Genomic DNA, 15,949 nt, shown 5'->3' on the forward strand with positions numbered 1-15,949 from the left:
CCGCCCGAACCACCCCACGACGGCAGCCCGCGCTTGGCTTTTATTAGCAAGGAGCTAACGGAGGCTGTTTTTCCTGATAAACTGCCTGTTTAGGGCTCTGGGGCAGCAGTTCCCCGCCGGTTCCCTCCCGCCGCCATGGCGGTGCCCTCAGCCCGCACCCAAGATGGCGGCGGCGCGGCCCCGCCCCCTTCCCGCCGTGCCCGGCGCGGCCCCGCCCCCTTCCCGCCGTGCCCCGCGCGCCCCGACCCCGGAAGTGCCGGCGGAGCCGCCGGTCCCGCTCCCAGCCCCGCTCCGGCCCCGCCATGGGGGTCCCGGCCTTCTTCCGCTGGCTCAGCCGCAAGTACCCCTCCATCATCGTCAACTGCGTCGAGGAGAAGGTGAGCCGCCCTCCGCACCGCCGCCCGCCGTGCCGCGGGCCCGCCGGCGCTCCGCGGGGCTGGCTGGGCCGCAGCGCTGAGCTCTCCCCCCCCCCGCCCTTCCCCCGGGGCCGCTTGTTTATGTTCACTCGGTTTTATTTGTTTGTTTGGGGAGGGGTTCGGCGGTTCCGGTTCGGTTCGGGGAGTCTGTGGCGGGGGGTGGTTTGGGGTGGGGGTTTTTTTGGGGGGGCTTTCGTTGCCGGTGGAAGCGGCCCCGGCGCAGGGGGAGGCACCGCCAGGTTCACTCCACGTGGAGCACCGCGCACATGGAGCGGCGGGAACGGGCACCGGGGGACAGCGGGGAGGGACGGGCACCTGGAGCAGGGAACCGGCTTTCTCCCCCGATTTCCCGGTCTCCAGCCCGTTCCCCGGGATCCCAGCCCTTCCCGGCGCGGTGGGCTCTGCCTCTGTGCAGCCCCGGGCAGGAAAAGCGGGATCTGTGGCAGTGTTTTTGGGTTGAGCAGGGAGCAGTGGCGGTGCTTTTCTTGGGTGTTGTTCCTAGTTCCTGCTTTCCACAGCTTTTTTTTTTTTTTTCTGGGGAATTAGGAGCTGCAGCGAGCTCCGGGACTTGCTGGAAACGCAAGTGCAGCTACCTGTCTTGGGAAGAGGGAGGAAATGCAAGGGAAATGGTTAAAAACAGTTTGAGGGTCTGGGAGCGTCTCGGTTTCCCCGAGACCTCCCTGTTGGCAGCAACATAAGTGCCAGGGTCCTGCTGGGGGTGTGGGATCGGGAGAGGGGATGCCAGAACACGAGGGAGGGCAGGAATGGGACACTGGAGGAGAAACTGGGCTGTCCCTTGCAGCTGCAGGGGGTTCGTGGGAGATCACAGATCCCCACTGTGCCCATGGCAGTCTGCCTCCTGGGGCTCTCGGCCTCCCAAATAACTCGCAGCTGGGTCATTTCCAGGTCTTACTCATTACTTTATCAGTCTTTTATTTCACGTCTTAGTTGTTCTGCAGCTTCCTGCTTTACCCTGGCACTTTATTTTTGGAATACCCCCACGAATCCAGGACATCATGCTGCATCCAGGGCTCAGAACAAGTCTGGGCTTGTGCTCTGTAACTTCGAGCAGCCTCAGGAGTTTTTGTCTCATTGCTGGTGTTTTCTCTGTGCAGGAGAAACCCCTCCTGCCCGAACACAGAGCTGATTTTTCCAAAGGCACGCTGTAAAATCTGGCTTTCCGTGGCAGCAGGAGGTGGTTTTGGCAAAGGCTCAGCCCCAGCCTTGGTGCTGGGTCCTGCAGGTGCCCTTCAGGGCAGTAAGGCAGCTGGAATTATGTCTGTTTGCACGTTTTTATTAGGCTGGTTGCTTAGGGCACATCCCTGCAGCCCCGGGAACGTTGTGCCGTGCCAAAGGAGGCGGTGGGAGGGGACAGGGAGGATGGAGGGGTCTCCTTCCTCTGCAGCCTTTGAGTAGCTGCCCCGTGGTGGCTTTTCAGTGCCCTGCTACCCCAGAGCTAACTCAGAGTGTTTCTGAGCAGACAAACGCTGGAGTTCTCGCTTTCCAAACTGCTTTTCCCGTACGCTTTTCCAGATACTTTGTATTCTCCGTGGCCGTGTTGTGCTGGCTGAGTTCTGCCCTTCCAAACACTGCCTTGGGAAGTTCAGGTCTCTGCTGCTGAGCCTGTGCCTCCTCCTTCCTCGGGAGAGCTGTGCCTCACCCTGGGGAAGCGCCTGGGAAGGGGATGGTGTGGGAGCAAGGTGGAGGAGAGAAGGGAAGAGAGGAATTCCGTGTTGAGGCTGCACGTGTGCCCTGCCTGCAGCAGGTTTCCAGGTCGCTTTTAGTGTTCAGTTCCGTGCTTTTCAGGGTGTTTTTGCTTTTCAGATTCAAGCAGTGAAGCAGAGTCAGAGATTTGGTTAAAGCTGTGAGTGACTCTGGTGGTTTTATTGCAGTTGTTGTTTCAGCCTCTCTGGGTGTGAGGTGTGAAGTTTATTTTACCTGTGAATTTTTAACAGGTGGATAATTAAGATCTAAGTGTTTTCCTGGGGAACTATTCTAGAAAAAAAGGTGGGGTTGGGGCTTAAAAGTTTCCCTCAGTTCTGAGCTCCTGTGAGTTCTGGCTCTGATCTGAGCTGCCATGGCAGCACTGGTGGTTCTGCTGCTGTTCCAAACTCCTGGGGGTTGTTATCCCTGACGGGGTCTGTCCTGAGGGTTGGGGATCCCTCAGTTTAGGGGCTGTCATGGTCACGTGCCATGTTCGTGCCTGCTGGAGATCCTGCTGTTTCTGGATAACTCTTTGAGATGTGTCATTTAAAAGCAGCCCCAATTTAAACAGCAAATACACCTGTAACAGCTGGGTGGGCAGGCAATTCACCTTTCTCATCACACTGCTAAACGTTTGGCTGAATCTCTGTGTAATCAAAGCTGCTCTCCTATTAGGTAAAACAAAGGTTTATGCAGATCTGGTTTTGCTGATTAGGTCCTTTTTGCTGATCTTTAACATCTGAGCTCGTAACAGCCCAAGTTCTTTCTGTTAAGATGAACGGAAAGGCACAACAACTCCTGTGGGGCTGGGTTCGAGTTGCAGTAACTGCAGTGGCAGCTGCTGGTCCCTCCCTCTCACTGCCTTGTTCCTGCTCAAGAGCACGTTGCAATTACAGCCAGGATAAATCGTGTTCATTAAGTTTTTTTATATTCAAATCTGGCCATAAATCTGAGAGCAGAGCAGGACAGCAGGGAGAAGCTGTAGTTTGTCTTACTGTAGATGAATTTAAGCTTCTCTCACGATGTAATCAGCTCTGTGTGTGTTTTAGGATTGCCATAAATCTCTCTAATCAGAAATTTTGTATCTCCCGGTAGCTTGTCTCTTTGAAATATTAAAAAGTTGATCCTTGTTCTCTTACCTTGCTAGATTAATCAGATTTAAGAAAAAGAAATAATCTTCTTCTTAAGCTGAGCAGGAAGAATGAGAGGGAGATCTTGAAGATAATAAAAAAATCCAGGAGAGAATATTCTTAATCAAATTGATACGAATTAATAAAGCTGCAACTAAAGTATCATGTTTGAAGATCTGTTTTCAATGGTTTCAAAAGAGGCTGTAGATTAGAAGTGAACAGTTTAGTTATATCACAAGAGATATCGCTGCCAGATACTTAAACCTTCTACGAGGCTGTTACATGAAAAACCTGTGGGTTTGTGGGGCTGTGCAGATGGAAAGTGGCTGCTGAAGGCTCTGAACGAGATCACACTTACTGTGCTTTGCCTTGGAGGCTGGAAGTCAGGTCTGTGGCAGGGTGAGTTTGTTTTCCATATCCCGTGGTTGTAAGCCTTTGATGTCCCCTGAGTCCCTCAGCTCGAGCAAGAGGGTGGGGGGATCAAGTAGAACCCAAGTGTTAAAAAGGTGTGAATTAGCAGAAATTTCCCCTCTTTAAAATAGGGGGGGTTAGTGTTCAGTTATTTAAAAATGACTTCACAGCTTGTCCTGAAAGAATTCCACACACCTGTGGCTGTGAGAAATGCAAATACCAAATGAAGACTTATGTTGCTTTAGAGGATTTCATTTTGGCCTTTTAGGACAAGGATAAGTTCAGTCAGTTCATGCCTCAGAACATGCCATTCCTGTTTTAACTTTGCTTTATGCCAGGCTGTTCAAGAGCAAGCATCATTCCACCTTTGTGGGATGTTCCAGCCACAATTTCTCTGGAAATCATGGGGCTTTTCCTTGCTCAGGTCGTGTCTCTTCCATGCTATTGGGGTTTAATCCGGTGCCTTATGTGTGTGGCTGGAGGTGTTGCCTTGAAAGGGAGAGGGAGTGAGAAGGGAGAGGGACAGGAGAATCAGTGCTAATTGCCTTTTGACCAAACTAACAAAAAAAACCCAAAACCCAAACCACAAACCCAACAACAACAAAACCCCAAACAAAACAAACAAACCCCAAATTACGGTGAGGAAGCAAAATCGACCGTGGTTGCTGATCCACCTTGTGGAAGAATCCAGTGCTGGGGTAGCCCAGGAACACAGGTGGCTCGGGGGGGTTTAGGGTGATGAGAAGTTCACGTGGCATTTCCCATCTGCACTGCGACCCGAGCTCCACATTCTTGGGGCAGTAGAAAGAGAACCCAGGAAGAAGTGAAGCCTTAGAGGGACAAAGGCAATGTCTGGATTTCTGGACTTTATTTAGCTCTTCAGATCTATCCACAGGCAGGCTTGGAGGCAGGAGTTGAAGACTTCAGGGCTTTGAGCATCTCAGAGCTTGTGATGGTCGTGAGGAAAGGAAGGATGTAAAGACCCAATGTGGAGGCTTGGCTGGGGGATCTGAAAGGATCTCTCCTTCCTTCTTGTGGAGCAGTCAGTGTGCTCCTGACAGTAAAAGGAGTTGCTGTGGAAACTTCTGTTTTCAGCAGAAATTAACAACTCTGCCATAACTTATCGTAACATTTTCTGGTTGTGCTGGTTTACAAGCAGCTTTTTAAAAGAAGGGCTATTTAATAGTGAAAGGTGCAGCTCCAAGTGATCACGTGGGCGCTTGCTGCTATCTTTTTCTTCTACTGCCACTGGGGAAAAAAAATAAAAATACTTTTTTGAGTCTGTGCATTCACAACTGCTGGTTATTGGTACTGAAACCTTTGTCCTGACTGCACCCCCAGGCTAAGGAGTGCAATGGAGTCAAGGTTCCCATCGACACCAGCAAGCCCAACCCCAACGAGGTGGAGTTCGATAACCTCTACCTGGACATGAACGGCATCATCCACCCTTGCACGCATCCAGAGGACAAGTAAGGCACTTCTCTGTCTCTTTACAGTCAGCTTGTCTCTTCAGTGACAGCATTCCAGTCGTTGAACTGCGTGCCCTGTGTTTCAGGCCAGCACCCAAAAACGAAGATGAAATGATGGTGGCGATTTTCGAGTACATCGACAGGATCTTCAACATCGTGAGGCCGAGGAGGCTCCTCTACATGGCCATAGATGGAGTGGTGAGTACTGACACATCTCCCTTCCAGCTGCAAGATCAGGGTAGGTGCCATCAGGTCTTGTGAGATCCTTCAGGAAATGGTGTTCTGAAATGAAAAGCTGTAGGTAAAATAGACTGTTAATTGAATTTTGGTGAGGGTAGTCAGTAGTACCCCTGGGGTCTGTAATCCTGTAGGAGCTGGCTGATGGAGTCTGCTGCAGCCTGAGCTTTGCTGGAAACTTGTAAAAGACAGTGACACTCCGAGACTACTTCTGCTCCTCCGTTCTGTGGCTTTAGGAATAATTTACACCACAGGCTGGAAAGGACCAGAGCAGCTGGTTTGAGCAGCTGCACTTCAGATGGGCAGTGATGGAGTTGTGGTGTGGAATATTTCACAGCCTTCAGGGGCCTTTGAGGCTGGAAGCTTGTCTTTCTCCCCACCTGATCCTCATCTCCCCTCGGTACCTAGAGTCATGGAATGGTTTGGGTTGGAAAGGACCTTCAAGCCCTTCTCATTCCTTTCTTTAGGCCCCACGTGCCAAGATGAACCAACAGCGGTCGAGGAGATTCAGAGCGTCGAAGGAGGGCATGGAGGCTGCTGAAGAGAAGCAGAAAATAAGACAAGAAATTCTGGCCAAAGGTGAACCAGTGACCGTATTGGAGGTTTTCTGATGGGAATCACCTTGTTTTGAAAGATTCAGTAAGGTTTAGAGAAGGGATGTCTCTGCATTGCTGGGAGGAGGGGATAACAAGCCTACAGAAGGCTGGATCAGTGTTCTCCAGAGTTAAGAACTAAGATAAAACAAAATGTCACTTTTTTTTCTTCTTCTGTCTCCTGCCTGAAATGAATTTGTGTTGAGTGCTCTTAATTCCTTTTGAAAATAAATTGAACAGAAGAGCAGGGATAAATGTAGTGAGGAAGCAACCAAAACCCTCATGGAAGGAAGTACACATTTGTAGGGCTCGATGCAAGGAGTGTTGAGGCTTAAAAGCAGGGATCAGATGGAAACACTCCTACACAGGGATAATGAGCTGCGAGCAAGGGTAGTTACTTGATAGTGGAAACTCTAAATTCAGTGAGGAAACAAAAGTCAGAGCAACTTTCTGAGGGTGATGGTGACATGGCTGGAGTGAAAGGGGAATGTGTAGCAGTGTTTGCTGAAGTCAGTTTGTAGATGTACTGACACCTCAGACTTGGAGATGATATAATGGTAAGAGCTGGTTTAATTTTGGATGTGGGTGTTGTTTTGTTTTTGTTTTTTTTAAGAAACTGATTTCAGTGAGTTAATTGTTACCTGGGGAGCCATGTGGGGTTTCATCATGCAGAAATGTTTTAAATGGTCCATGCTGATCTGACTCTGCTCCCTGTTTCTGCTGCTCCAGGTGGTTTTCTCCCTCCGGAAGAAGTGAAGGAGAGATTTGACAGCAACTGCATTACCCCGGTGAGTGACCTGGCACTTCACCCAGCAATTGCCAGTGTCTGAGTGAAGGTTTCATTTATTTCCCTCCCCCCCCTCCCAGGGGACGGAGTTCATGGACAATCTGGCGAAATGCCTGCGCTATTACATCGCCGACCGCCTCAACAGCGACCCGGGCTGGAAGAACCTCACCGTGAGTCCCCAGCTTCCTACTTGAGAGAAATGAAGGAGGTGTTTGGGCTGGGCTGGGATCTGATTGAAGAGCAGAAATTTAGCAGATTTATCTCTTGGCCTGGCTCTGTGCTTTTATTAATAATGGGCCGACTAGCACGTCCTGCTGTGACTTCAGAGACCATTTTGTCCTGATAACTCCATCCCCCTGCACCATTTACTTTGATTTCACTGAAGAGCAAAGAGGAGGTTTGCCAGTAGAAGCCACAATTTGACATAATGGGAGACAGGGCTTTAGGAATACTTTTGCTTCTTTTGGGGGAAGCGTCAAGATACATTGTAGATGTAATTTTTGCACTGTTTCTTTTTTCTAATTGCTCCCTCAGTGGGCTGCATTTTCTCCGTCACTCTAATGATGGATGGCAGGCAGTGAAAATAATACATGTCAGCTTGCTTGCCTTTCTGGACTTGGAAATTCTCTCTTCCTCTCCTCAAGCACTCCACTCCCAGTTTCTGACAGTCCTGTGTTTGCTCTGTACGAGGGGGCAGAGGATTCAGTTAATGCAGCTGCCTGTGCTATTTGCCATGAGTTGACTGTTCAAGTGGCCTAATTAGAGGGCAGTTGGCTCTGCTTGATTCCCTCCATCAGACCTGGGTTTTTATAAATGCTAATGCTTTATTAAGCTAGTGCTTAATAAATGCTTGTGCTAAGAATTGACGCCAGGGTGAGGAGGGGTCTGCTGTGATCATGTTTCAGGGCATCGATGAGTTGGGAAGATCCAAAGGGAAGCAGACACGTGTGTGCTTAATCCGTGAGTCCTCTAGTGCCTGTTTCATTGCCCTGGCAATTTATCAGGAATCAAAAATATGGCCTGATCACTTCAGTGGGGTTTGAATCAGTATGTCACCTTCATCCTGGAACTGGAGGGGAAAAATGAATGTCTGTTCATTGGTTCCAGACTCTTAAATAATTTCATTTTGAAATAGTTGAAACTGCAGATTAGAATTTCAAGTGTTCATAAGTCAGGTTCTGTATTCAGTGTATGAACTGCATAAGTTGTTGATTTTTACTGTGGCAGCATTAATTATTGACACAATTGGAATGTGTTGCAGGTTATTTTGTCGGATGCCAGTGCTCCTGGTGAAGGGGAACATAAAATCATGGATTACATTAGGAGACAGAGAGGTAAAATTCAAATAAATGTGGACCTTTTGTTTTAAATTAAGGTATGGCCAATAATAGTTTATTTTACATGACTTTGACTAAATGTAATTTTCTTTTGTACAGCTCAACCAAATCATGACCCAAACACTCACCACTGTCTGTGTGGGGCTGATGGTGAGTTCTCTCTTGCTAGAAATGTGTCCTGTTAAGCTTTCTTGTGCTGTTCTGGGATTGAATTGGACTGTGTCTCACTTGGGAATGTGTAAATAATCCGGTGGATTTGTCAGTTTTGGAAAGCTGTGTGTAATGGATGGGGAAGGGTCCAGCCCTGCCCACAGCTCCCTGGGGTTGTCCTGTGGGGGTGGTTTGTGGGTAAAGCACATTGGTGTGTTCACACTTGCTGAAAGCAGAATCTACTTTGCTTCTGAAGTTGTATTTTTTTTTTCTTTTAAAGCTTAATACTGCTTATCTCTCATCATATTTTACTCTTTTCTTGATTGATAGCTGATCTGATTATGCTTGGCTTAGCTACACACGAACCAAACTTCACTATAATTAGGGAGGAGTTCAAACCAAATAAACCCAAGCCGTGTGCTCTCTGTAACCAGATGGGTCATGAGGTTAAGGATTGCCAAGGTTTGCCCAGAGAAAAACAAGGAAAGGTAAGAATTTTGCTATTTCTAGATTTTTTTTTAATCTACAAGCTCATGTATAATGAGATCCTCAAATAGTTCTTGCTGTTGGTTTTGGCTGAAGCATGGTGCAAGTTGTTGTTGAAAATACCTGGCTGTCCTCTCAGAGGTGAAAGCTGTACTTGTGCAGTACAAGATTATTATGCCAAAGCTGAGATCTTCACTTGTGGTATTTTGGGTTTGGGTTTTTTTTATCGCTGGTGAGAACAAATGATCGGTAACTTCACAGACAGGCAAAGCAGCAAAATGCATGCTTGGCACGAGGGCTTGGGAGCCTGTTCTTGTAGCCTTCTTAACTCCTTGGAAATGGAGCTGGAGAAGCTCTGAGGAGAGCTGGGGTGTGACGTGGCTCTCCTTTGGTTTCAGCATGACCAGTTTGCCGACACCCTTCCTGTGGCGGAGCAGGAGTTCATCTTCATCCGCCTGTGTGTCCTGAGGGAGGTGAGGTGGAGCAGTTACTCCAGCTGCTTTGTGTAACTAACATTTTAAACTCCATGCAGCCTTTCCCAATGTCCTTTTCCACGTGTTGCAGTATCTGGAGAGGGAACTCACTATGGCCAGCCTGCCTTTCACGTTTGATTTCGAAAGAAGTGTCGATGACTGGGTCTTCATGTGCTTCTTCGTGGGAAATGACTTTCTGCCTCACCTGCCATCTCTGGAGATCAGGTAGATGAGGACGCGTTTTCTTTTCCTGCAGGAATACTCCCTGTGTTTCTCAATAACAAGTCTCACCCTTTGGTTTGTGTTTAGGGAGGGAGCAATCGATCGCTTGGTGAACATCTATAAAAACGTGGTGCACAAAACCGGGGTGAGAGCTTTTCCTTTGAAAACATCTGGGGGTTTGCTGCAGAACAGGCTTGTTTTTCAACTCTGCTGTTCTCTAACCTGCAGGGGTACCTCACAGAGAGCGGGTTTGTCAACCTGCAGCGGGTCCAGATGATCATGCTGGCGGTGGGAGAAGTCGAGGACAGTATCTTCAAAAAGAGAAAAGACGACGATGTAATTTTTTTTTGTTGTTATTACATTTTTGGAGTTTGGTTTTAATCATGTGCATTACTGTTAGCCCAGGACCCTCCTTTAAGAGAATAAGGAAAAAAAAAAAGACAAATTTTGTGGTTTGTTATTCTATGATTCTCAGTAATTTTTGACTGGAAAGAAGGCACTTGGAGTTGAAATCACTGTGCCAGTGTTGGCAAAATGTTTGGCATATTGTTGCCCCAGCCTGCACCTCTCTTGGAAGTGGAAATGCCAATTTGATGTTCAGCTCTCAGGCCTGAGAATCACAGAATAAGAAATATCTTTCCTTGAGTCTCTTCTTTTTCTGTTTCTAGGACATCAATGTCTCTCCTACGTTTTTTTGGCAGCTCTCCAGTCTGGGCACCGAGCTTGTGTCCTTTGGCACTGCTGGCAGCCTGAACTGAGGCTACAGCTAAACTCAGTACATCATTTAAGCCACTACCAAAATTGTGGGGCTTTGGATACCCAGCTGCTTTTTTTCTCCCCCATAGATCTTCAGGGTAGAGTAGAAAATTCCATCCCCTTTCTGTTGGATTTACAGAGGGAAGAATTGTCCCACGTCTTATTCAGAACATTCCCTAAAAACCTCACGGTTTGGTCGGTTGAGGATTGTAGTGAAATAATTTCCCAAGAAATCTGTATGTTTGACTGACTTTATTTCCCTTTATTCTTCATCTAGGATAACTTTAAAAGACGACAGAAAGAAAAAAAGAAAAGATTGAAGGTAAGCGAATTCCTTACCCCATGCAAAAACTAGCAAGAATTCAAATAGACACTTCAGGTTTTGGCAGGGGTGGTGGTTGGAACTGCAGGTGTTTCCTGCCCTGTGTGTAAGCCATTTGAAAGTTAAAAAATTTAATATTCTGTTATTGGGGCGAATTTTCTTATATTCCCAGGATATTGTGATATTTTAAAAACGGGCCTTGTACTTTCGTTTCCACGTAGCTCTGTTCTTGGGTGGGGCATTCCAAGGAAGTGGAGCTTCCCAAACTGTCAGGGCATGTGTTTTCCCTGAGTGCTCTCCAGACCTTGTGTTCATTTTTTAAATGAGGATTTTTCTGACTGTCCCTATTAAGAGTGGCAGAGGTTTTTCACTGTTGTTACAAGGAATGTGTTACTCCCAGGAAGTTAGACCAGGCCCCCAAAAAACTGCCTTTTGGCTCACGTGGAAAGAACACAGGCACCAAATGCAGGGGGGGTTTGGCAGTTTTGTAAAAGAGCTTAATAAATTATAACTCAGAAGCGTTGTGCCTGGTGAAGATCATTAAACAGGGCTCATCTGTGCTTATCTTTCAGAGGGATCAGCCTGCTTTCATTCCTGGTGGGCAGTTCTCCCCCCAAGCCCTGGGCAGTCGCTCCAGCCCTCAGGCAATCTGTAACCCCAGGCAAGCCGCCTTTGAGATGAGGATGCACGAGAGGCACAACTCTGTAAGTAGATGTTCAGAGGTGTTGGCACAGAGGAGGGAAACAATCACCTCCCGTGGTACTCTGGACACCTTTTTTTCTCTACCCCATTGAGCTTTCTTGAAAAGCAGGCACTAAAAACATTCTTTTTCAAGGAAGTGGCTTTTAATAATAACCAGTTTTTGTGGAAAGGAGAAACTTGGATGAAATTTTGGGAAAGGCGTTAGTGAGGGAAAACTGGAAGTAAGTTGAGTGCTCTGTTAAAAGTCTTGATTGTTACCTTGAAGTAACAATTATGACAGATATTTTCTTTCTGGGTATAAATCTTCGTCCAAACAGTGGAAAAAAATTAAAGGTCCTTTTCATCATAGAGGTGTGGGTTCTGTCTCTGAAGTCTAAATACAATATGCTTTTTCAAAGTACAATTTCTGCTGTTCTTCCCTTTTAATCTTGAAACTTTTGCACCTGAGTTAAGCACATTAGTTCCTTTGTGGAACAGGAGGCGTTTCTTTTTGACTCCGTAATATTAAAGTGGATAAATTTGAGAGGAGTTTAAAGGACCAGCTGTGAAGAAACGCAGCATTTCTGACAGTTCTGAATTAGAAGCACCTTTTTTTTTCTCGTGTGTGTTTTTCACTGGTGGTGCAAAATGAAACTGTAATAGAAACTGCAGGACTAGAGCAAACAGGGGTGTTCCAAAATTGGAATATATCCAGAATGGCATGTTTTACCCATTTCTGCTGTCTTGTTTATTGCATCCTTTTCTCTCTCCAATCCAATGACATTTCTGCCTGTATGAAATCAATGCCTGCCTTTTTAATAGAGGTGTGTTCTTCTTTCCATTTGCTCCTTGGCTTAACGGGTTCAGGGTTGTGCAGCCTTTGCCTGGAGTTTTTCTGGAACTGAAAATAACACGTGTGATTATTGCAGAGCTGTTAATTGTAACTTGAATTTAAAATGCCTAATAAATCCTCCTCTCCCCCCCTTCCCCCTATTTATCTGTAATAACTCTGATCCCAGACAACTTCAGCATCTCCAAATACCAGCCTGACTCCTGATGGCAGCCCGGCCCTGGGAGGAGGAGGAATTAAGCGGAAAGCTGAGGACAGTGACAGTGAACCTGAGCCAGAGGATAATATCAGGTGAAGCCATTTTTTTGTAGCACTTTGTTAGCAAATTGCTGAAATAGATGCAGCCTAATTAATGCCATTTAGCTCAGTGCAGCAGTGCCTTCGGATGCTTCGCTGTGATCTCTTTATCCACCGGTAATTAATGTGGAGGGCTGGAATATCCAGCAAATTCCAGGGAGATGGGTGAGCTGTGGCTGTTCACTCTGAGTGCCCAGATTAGTATGCATGCAGGTTTGCAGCCTCCCAGCCACGCTCCCTCTGAGACCCAGGCTAGATTGGCCAGACATTCCCTGCTCAGCCCTGATTATGTGAGTGGAATGCGCCGTTCCGGGCTGGAATTCTCCAGCTGTTTAACCCATCCACCATCCCAGGCTGGAATTCTCCAGCTGTTTAACCCATCCACCATCCCAGGCTGGAATTCTCCAGCTGTTTAACCCATCCACCATCCCAGGCTGGAATTCTCCAGCTGTTTAACCCCTCCACTGTTCCAGGCTGGAATTCTTCAGCTGTTTAACCCCTCCACTGTTCCAGGCTGGAATTCTCCAGCTGTTTAACCCCTCCACCATCCCAGGCTGGAATTCTCCAGCTGTTTAACCCCTCCACCATCCCAGGCTGGAATTCTCCAGCTGTTTAATCAGTTACCTTCACATGGGCAGCTTTTATTTTTCCTCCCTCTCTGATCTGTGGCAGGCCCTGTTTTGTCTGGGAGTTCTTTAATTGTCTTAGGGCAGCTGATCCTTGGATTATTAAGGGGCGGGAATTTTATGAGAATTAACTGCCAGTGAGTCTGCACTGATCAAAGGTTTAAATCAAGCTGTTGCCATCAACTGCAGGCCTTTGCAGTGGTTTGTTGAGGGGTCTGCCCTTTAAATGCAGCCAGGAGGGGGTTTTGTGTGCACTCAAGTGGTCGTGGGAAAACACTGAGGATTGTTGTCACCACATATTTGTGACATCCAGCCCATCAGCTCTTCCAGTATCTCATTTTCCAGCTCTCATTCTCATTTTTTGTCCTGTAAGTGCATATCTTAAATGAATTGATTTGTTTGGTTTTTTTAATCAAGCAAGCAGAATTCCTGTGTAGAATCAGGATCAATGTTAGTGTTCCTTTCCCTTGGAGCTTTAGCAGAGGCTCTAAAAGAAGCTTTAACAGTTTTACAGTGACCAGTGTGAACGAACTGTGGTGATTTGTGAGCAGCAGTAGTTCTGACAGGGTTGGTATTGCCAAGGAAAAGGATGTGCTACGTTCAACTGCAGTTATTTAAGCTCTTCTGTAGCTCAGAATATCTAAATATTTAAAGTGGTCTCAGCCTTTGTGGAAAGGCTGATTTTCAGATGGGATATTCAATGCCAAGCTGGAATTGTTGGGCATAAACTTCTCTTTAAAAAAATAAATCATTATTGAGGGATTATCAGATTTAAGCAGTTTGGTTTTTTTTTTCCTGACATGATACAGCAGAGCTGAGGGATTCAGGTGCTCATGTGTGAAAGAGGAGCAAGTTTTTGTTTTGCACAGACATGAGGGGGAGCTGTGTGAAGGGAGGAGAGAGGGCAGCTGGGATGGCTCCTTTGGTTCCAGGATCCATCTCTGGGATGAGGGATTGAAAATCCCCTGGGAAAGGGAGCTGCTGTGGTGTGAGTGAGCAAACCCAGGATTCCTGGGCTGCAGAACGTGCTGCTGGTAATCACAGCTTGTCTGAACAGCAACAGGACAGTAGAAATTACTATTTGCTTTCTTGCTTTTTGTTTTGAGGAGCGGGAAAACTGTGCCACTTTTCTGCTTGAGAGAGGCATTAAGAATAAAGGAATGAACTTGATGTGAGAAGATACTCCAGTAAGATAAAGATTTTGGCCTAGGGTAGATTAAAGGAAATAAGGGAGGGAAGAGCTTTTTCTCCTGAAAGAGTAAAAGCACAAAGTTCAAATGGCGAGAAATACAGAACTGCTGACCAGAAACAATTCTGTTCTGAGAAATCCTGACAGCAACAGGCCTACGTTTGAAAATCCACCCTGCTTCTAGCACTGGAGCTGTGTTTATCAGGGTGGGAGCTTCAGGATCTCATCTGGATTTTCTGGGCTGCCAACCATCACACCTTATTCTCTGGCTGCTGAGTAGCAGTTTTTCTGCTTTCCTTTAAACTGCCTGCAAATAGAAGCTGAAGTAGCCAGTGACTTGGGCTGACACTGTAATTCAGACCTGCAAGGTGCCCCTGGAGAGATGTATCAATGGCTGTGTTGCAGGTTGTGGGAGACTGGCTGGAAGCAGCGCTACTACAAGAACAAATTCGACGTGGACGCCTCCGACGAGAAATTCCGGCGCAAGGTCGTGCAGTCCTACGTGGAAGGGCTTTGCTGGGTTCTCAGATACTACTATCAGGTACCTCAGACTTTCAGCTCTGAATTTTCCTTTGTGCCTGCACCCTGTTTTGTTTCGGCCTGTTGCTCGTTGTGGAAGAGCAGTGGGGTTTTTCAAGATGTACAATAAACGCTTGGTGCTCAGGGTTTGAGTGCAGTTTCACCACCCCTGGAGGTGCTCAAGAAGCGACTGGACGTGGCACTCAGTGCTCTGGTCTGGTTGACAAGGTGGTGATGGGTCACAGGTTGGACTCCATGACCTTGGAGGTCTTTTCCAACCTCAGTGATTCCCTGGTTCTGCTCCTCATGTGCAGTAAAGACTTGTTGGTGTAGTGAGGACCGATGCCATTTCCCCTCTGCAATACAAAGCCATGAATAATGACATTGCAGGTGACTAAAGGAGGAAACAAAGGACAAAGCCTGTGAAATGCCAGTAAGAATTGGAAAGGACCAGAGTTGTCAGTCTGCTGGTGGATTGTAATGATGTTCTACGAAGTGTGTTGTGATTGCAGTAATCTGCGCCCGATTTAAATCTTTTGATAATTGAGATGTCAGATTGGCGAGAGATTAGTGGGAGTTGGGGGGTTTGTTGCACTGGTGGTTAATGAGGAGCTCCGTGCCCTGAAGGCAGAGTAAGTTGGCTGTGCTGTGTGACCTGGGAGCACAATGTGCTGCAGCTGATGGGGTTTATCTGCCTCCACGGGAATTGGGGGGTTTGACACAGTGCTGGGTTGATAGAACTGCACGTGTTCTGTGGGTGTCCAGCTGGGAGCTCACACCTGTCCAGCTGGGACAACACCTCACACTGTGCACCTTAAAATAGGTTTTTTTCATCCCCCCCTTGGAACAAACTGTGGGAGTGTGTTCCCCTCCCTCCCACTGCATCCATTGGTTGAGTTTGGGCTCTGGCTCATTTGTTGTGGTAGATGAAAATCATGGAGTTTAAGGTCTGCTGAGCTCTCCACCTCCTTGTGTGTGTGACCTGAGACCTCCTTTTGCAAAGGACAGATGTCACCTGGACACCTTTATGGGTGAGAATTCCTGTGATCCTGCACACACTGAAGGCAAACCATGTTCTTGTTAACCATGGCAAGATATATCCTACAACTCTATTCATGCCCATCTGTCTCCAGGGGTATAAATGGCTCTTCAGGTGAGCTGTAGAAATGTCCTTGCTGGGAAACTGCCTCACCTTCAGTGATACAATGGCACAGAACCATTCCAGTCTGTTGCATTTGGGATGGAGCAGCTGGCAAAATGCTACCTGCTTGTGTGGAGATTAGATTAGGAAGTG

General features: G+C 47.3%; 1 protein-coding gene across 1 annotated transcript in view; it reads left to right on the forward strand.

Moving 5' to 3' along the window:
• The first annotated feature begins 234 nt into the window (after nt 1-234).
• Nucleotides 235-15,949, forward strand: part of XRN2 (5'-3' exoribonuclease 2) — a 37,041-nt gene continuing 21,326 nt past the window's right edge. The window contains exons 1-17 of the mRNA XM_064650925.1: nt 235-377; nt 5,003-5,130; nt 5,217-5,328; nt 5,835-5,946; nt 6,690-6,748; nt 6,828-6,917; nt 8,009-8,081; nt 8,184-8,234; nt 8,565-8,722; nt 9,119-9,193; nt 9,285-9,418; nt 9,503-9,560; nt 9,644-9,751; nt 10,449-10,493; nt 11,066-11,197; nt 12,194-12,315; nt 14,542-14,677. Of these exons, the coding sequence (XP_064506995.1) occupies nt 303-377; nt 5,003-5,130; nt 5,217-5,328; nt 5,835-5,946; nt 6,690-6,748; nt 6,828-6,917; nt 8,009-8,081; nt 8,184-8,234; nt 8,565-8,722; nt 9,119-9,193; nt 9,285-9,418; nt 9,503-9,560; nt 9,644-9,751; nt 10,449-10,493; nt 11,066-11,197; nt 12,194-12,315; nt 14,542-14,677 (1,668 nt within the window). The 5' untranslated portion in view covers nt 235-302. The remainder of the gene's footprint in view (nt 378-5,002; nt 5,131-5,216; nt 5,329-5,834; nt 5,947-6,689; nt 6,749-6,827; nt 6,918-8,008; nt 8,082-8,183; nt 8,235-8,564; nt 8,723-9,118; nt 9,194-9,284; nt 9,419-9,502; nt 9,561-9,643; nt 9,752-10,448; nt 10,494-11,065; nt 11,198-12,193; nt 12,316-14,541; nt 14,678-15,949) is intronic.

The sequence above is a fragment of the Pseudopipra pipra genome, chromosome 3 (genome assembly GCF_036250125.1).
Source record: "Pseudopipra pipra isolate bDixPip1 chromosome 3, bDixPip1.hap1, whole genome shotgun sequence".
NCBI lineage: Eukaryota > Metazoa > Chordata > Aves > Passeriformes > Pipridae > Pseudopipra > Pseudopipra pipra.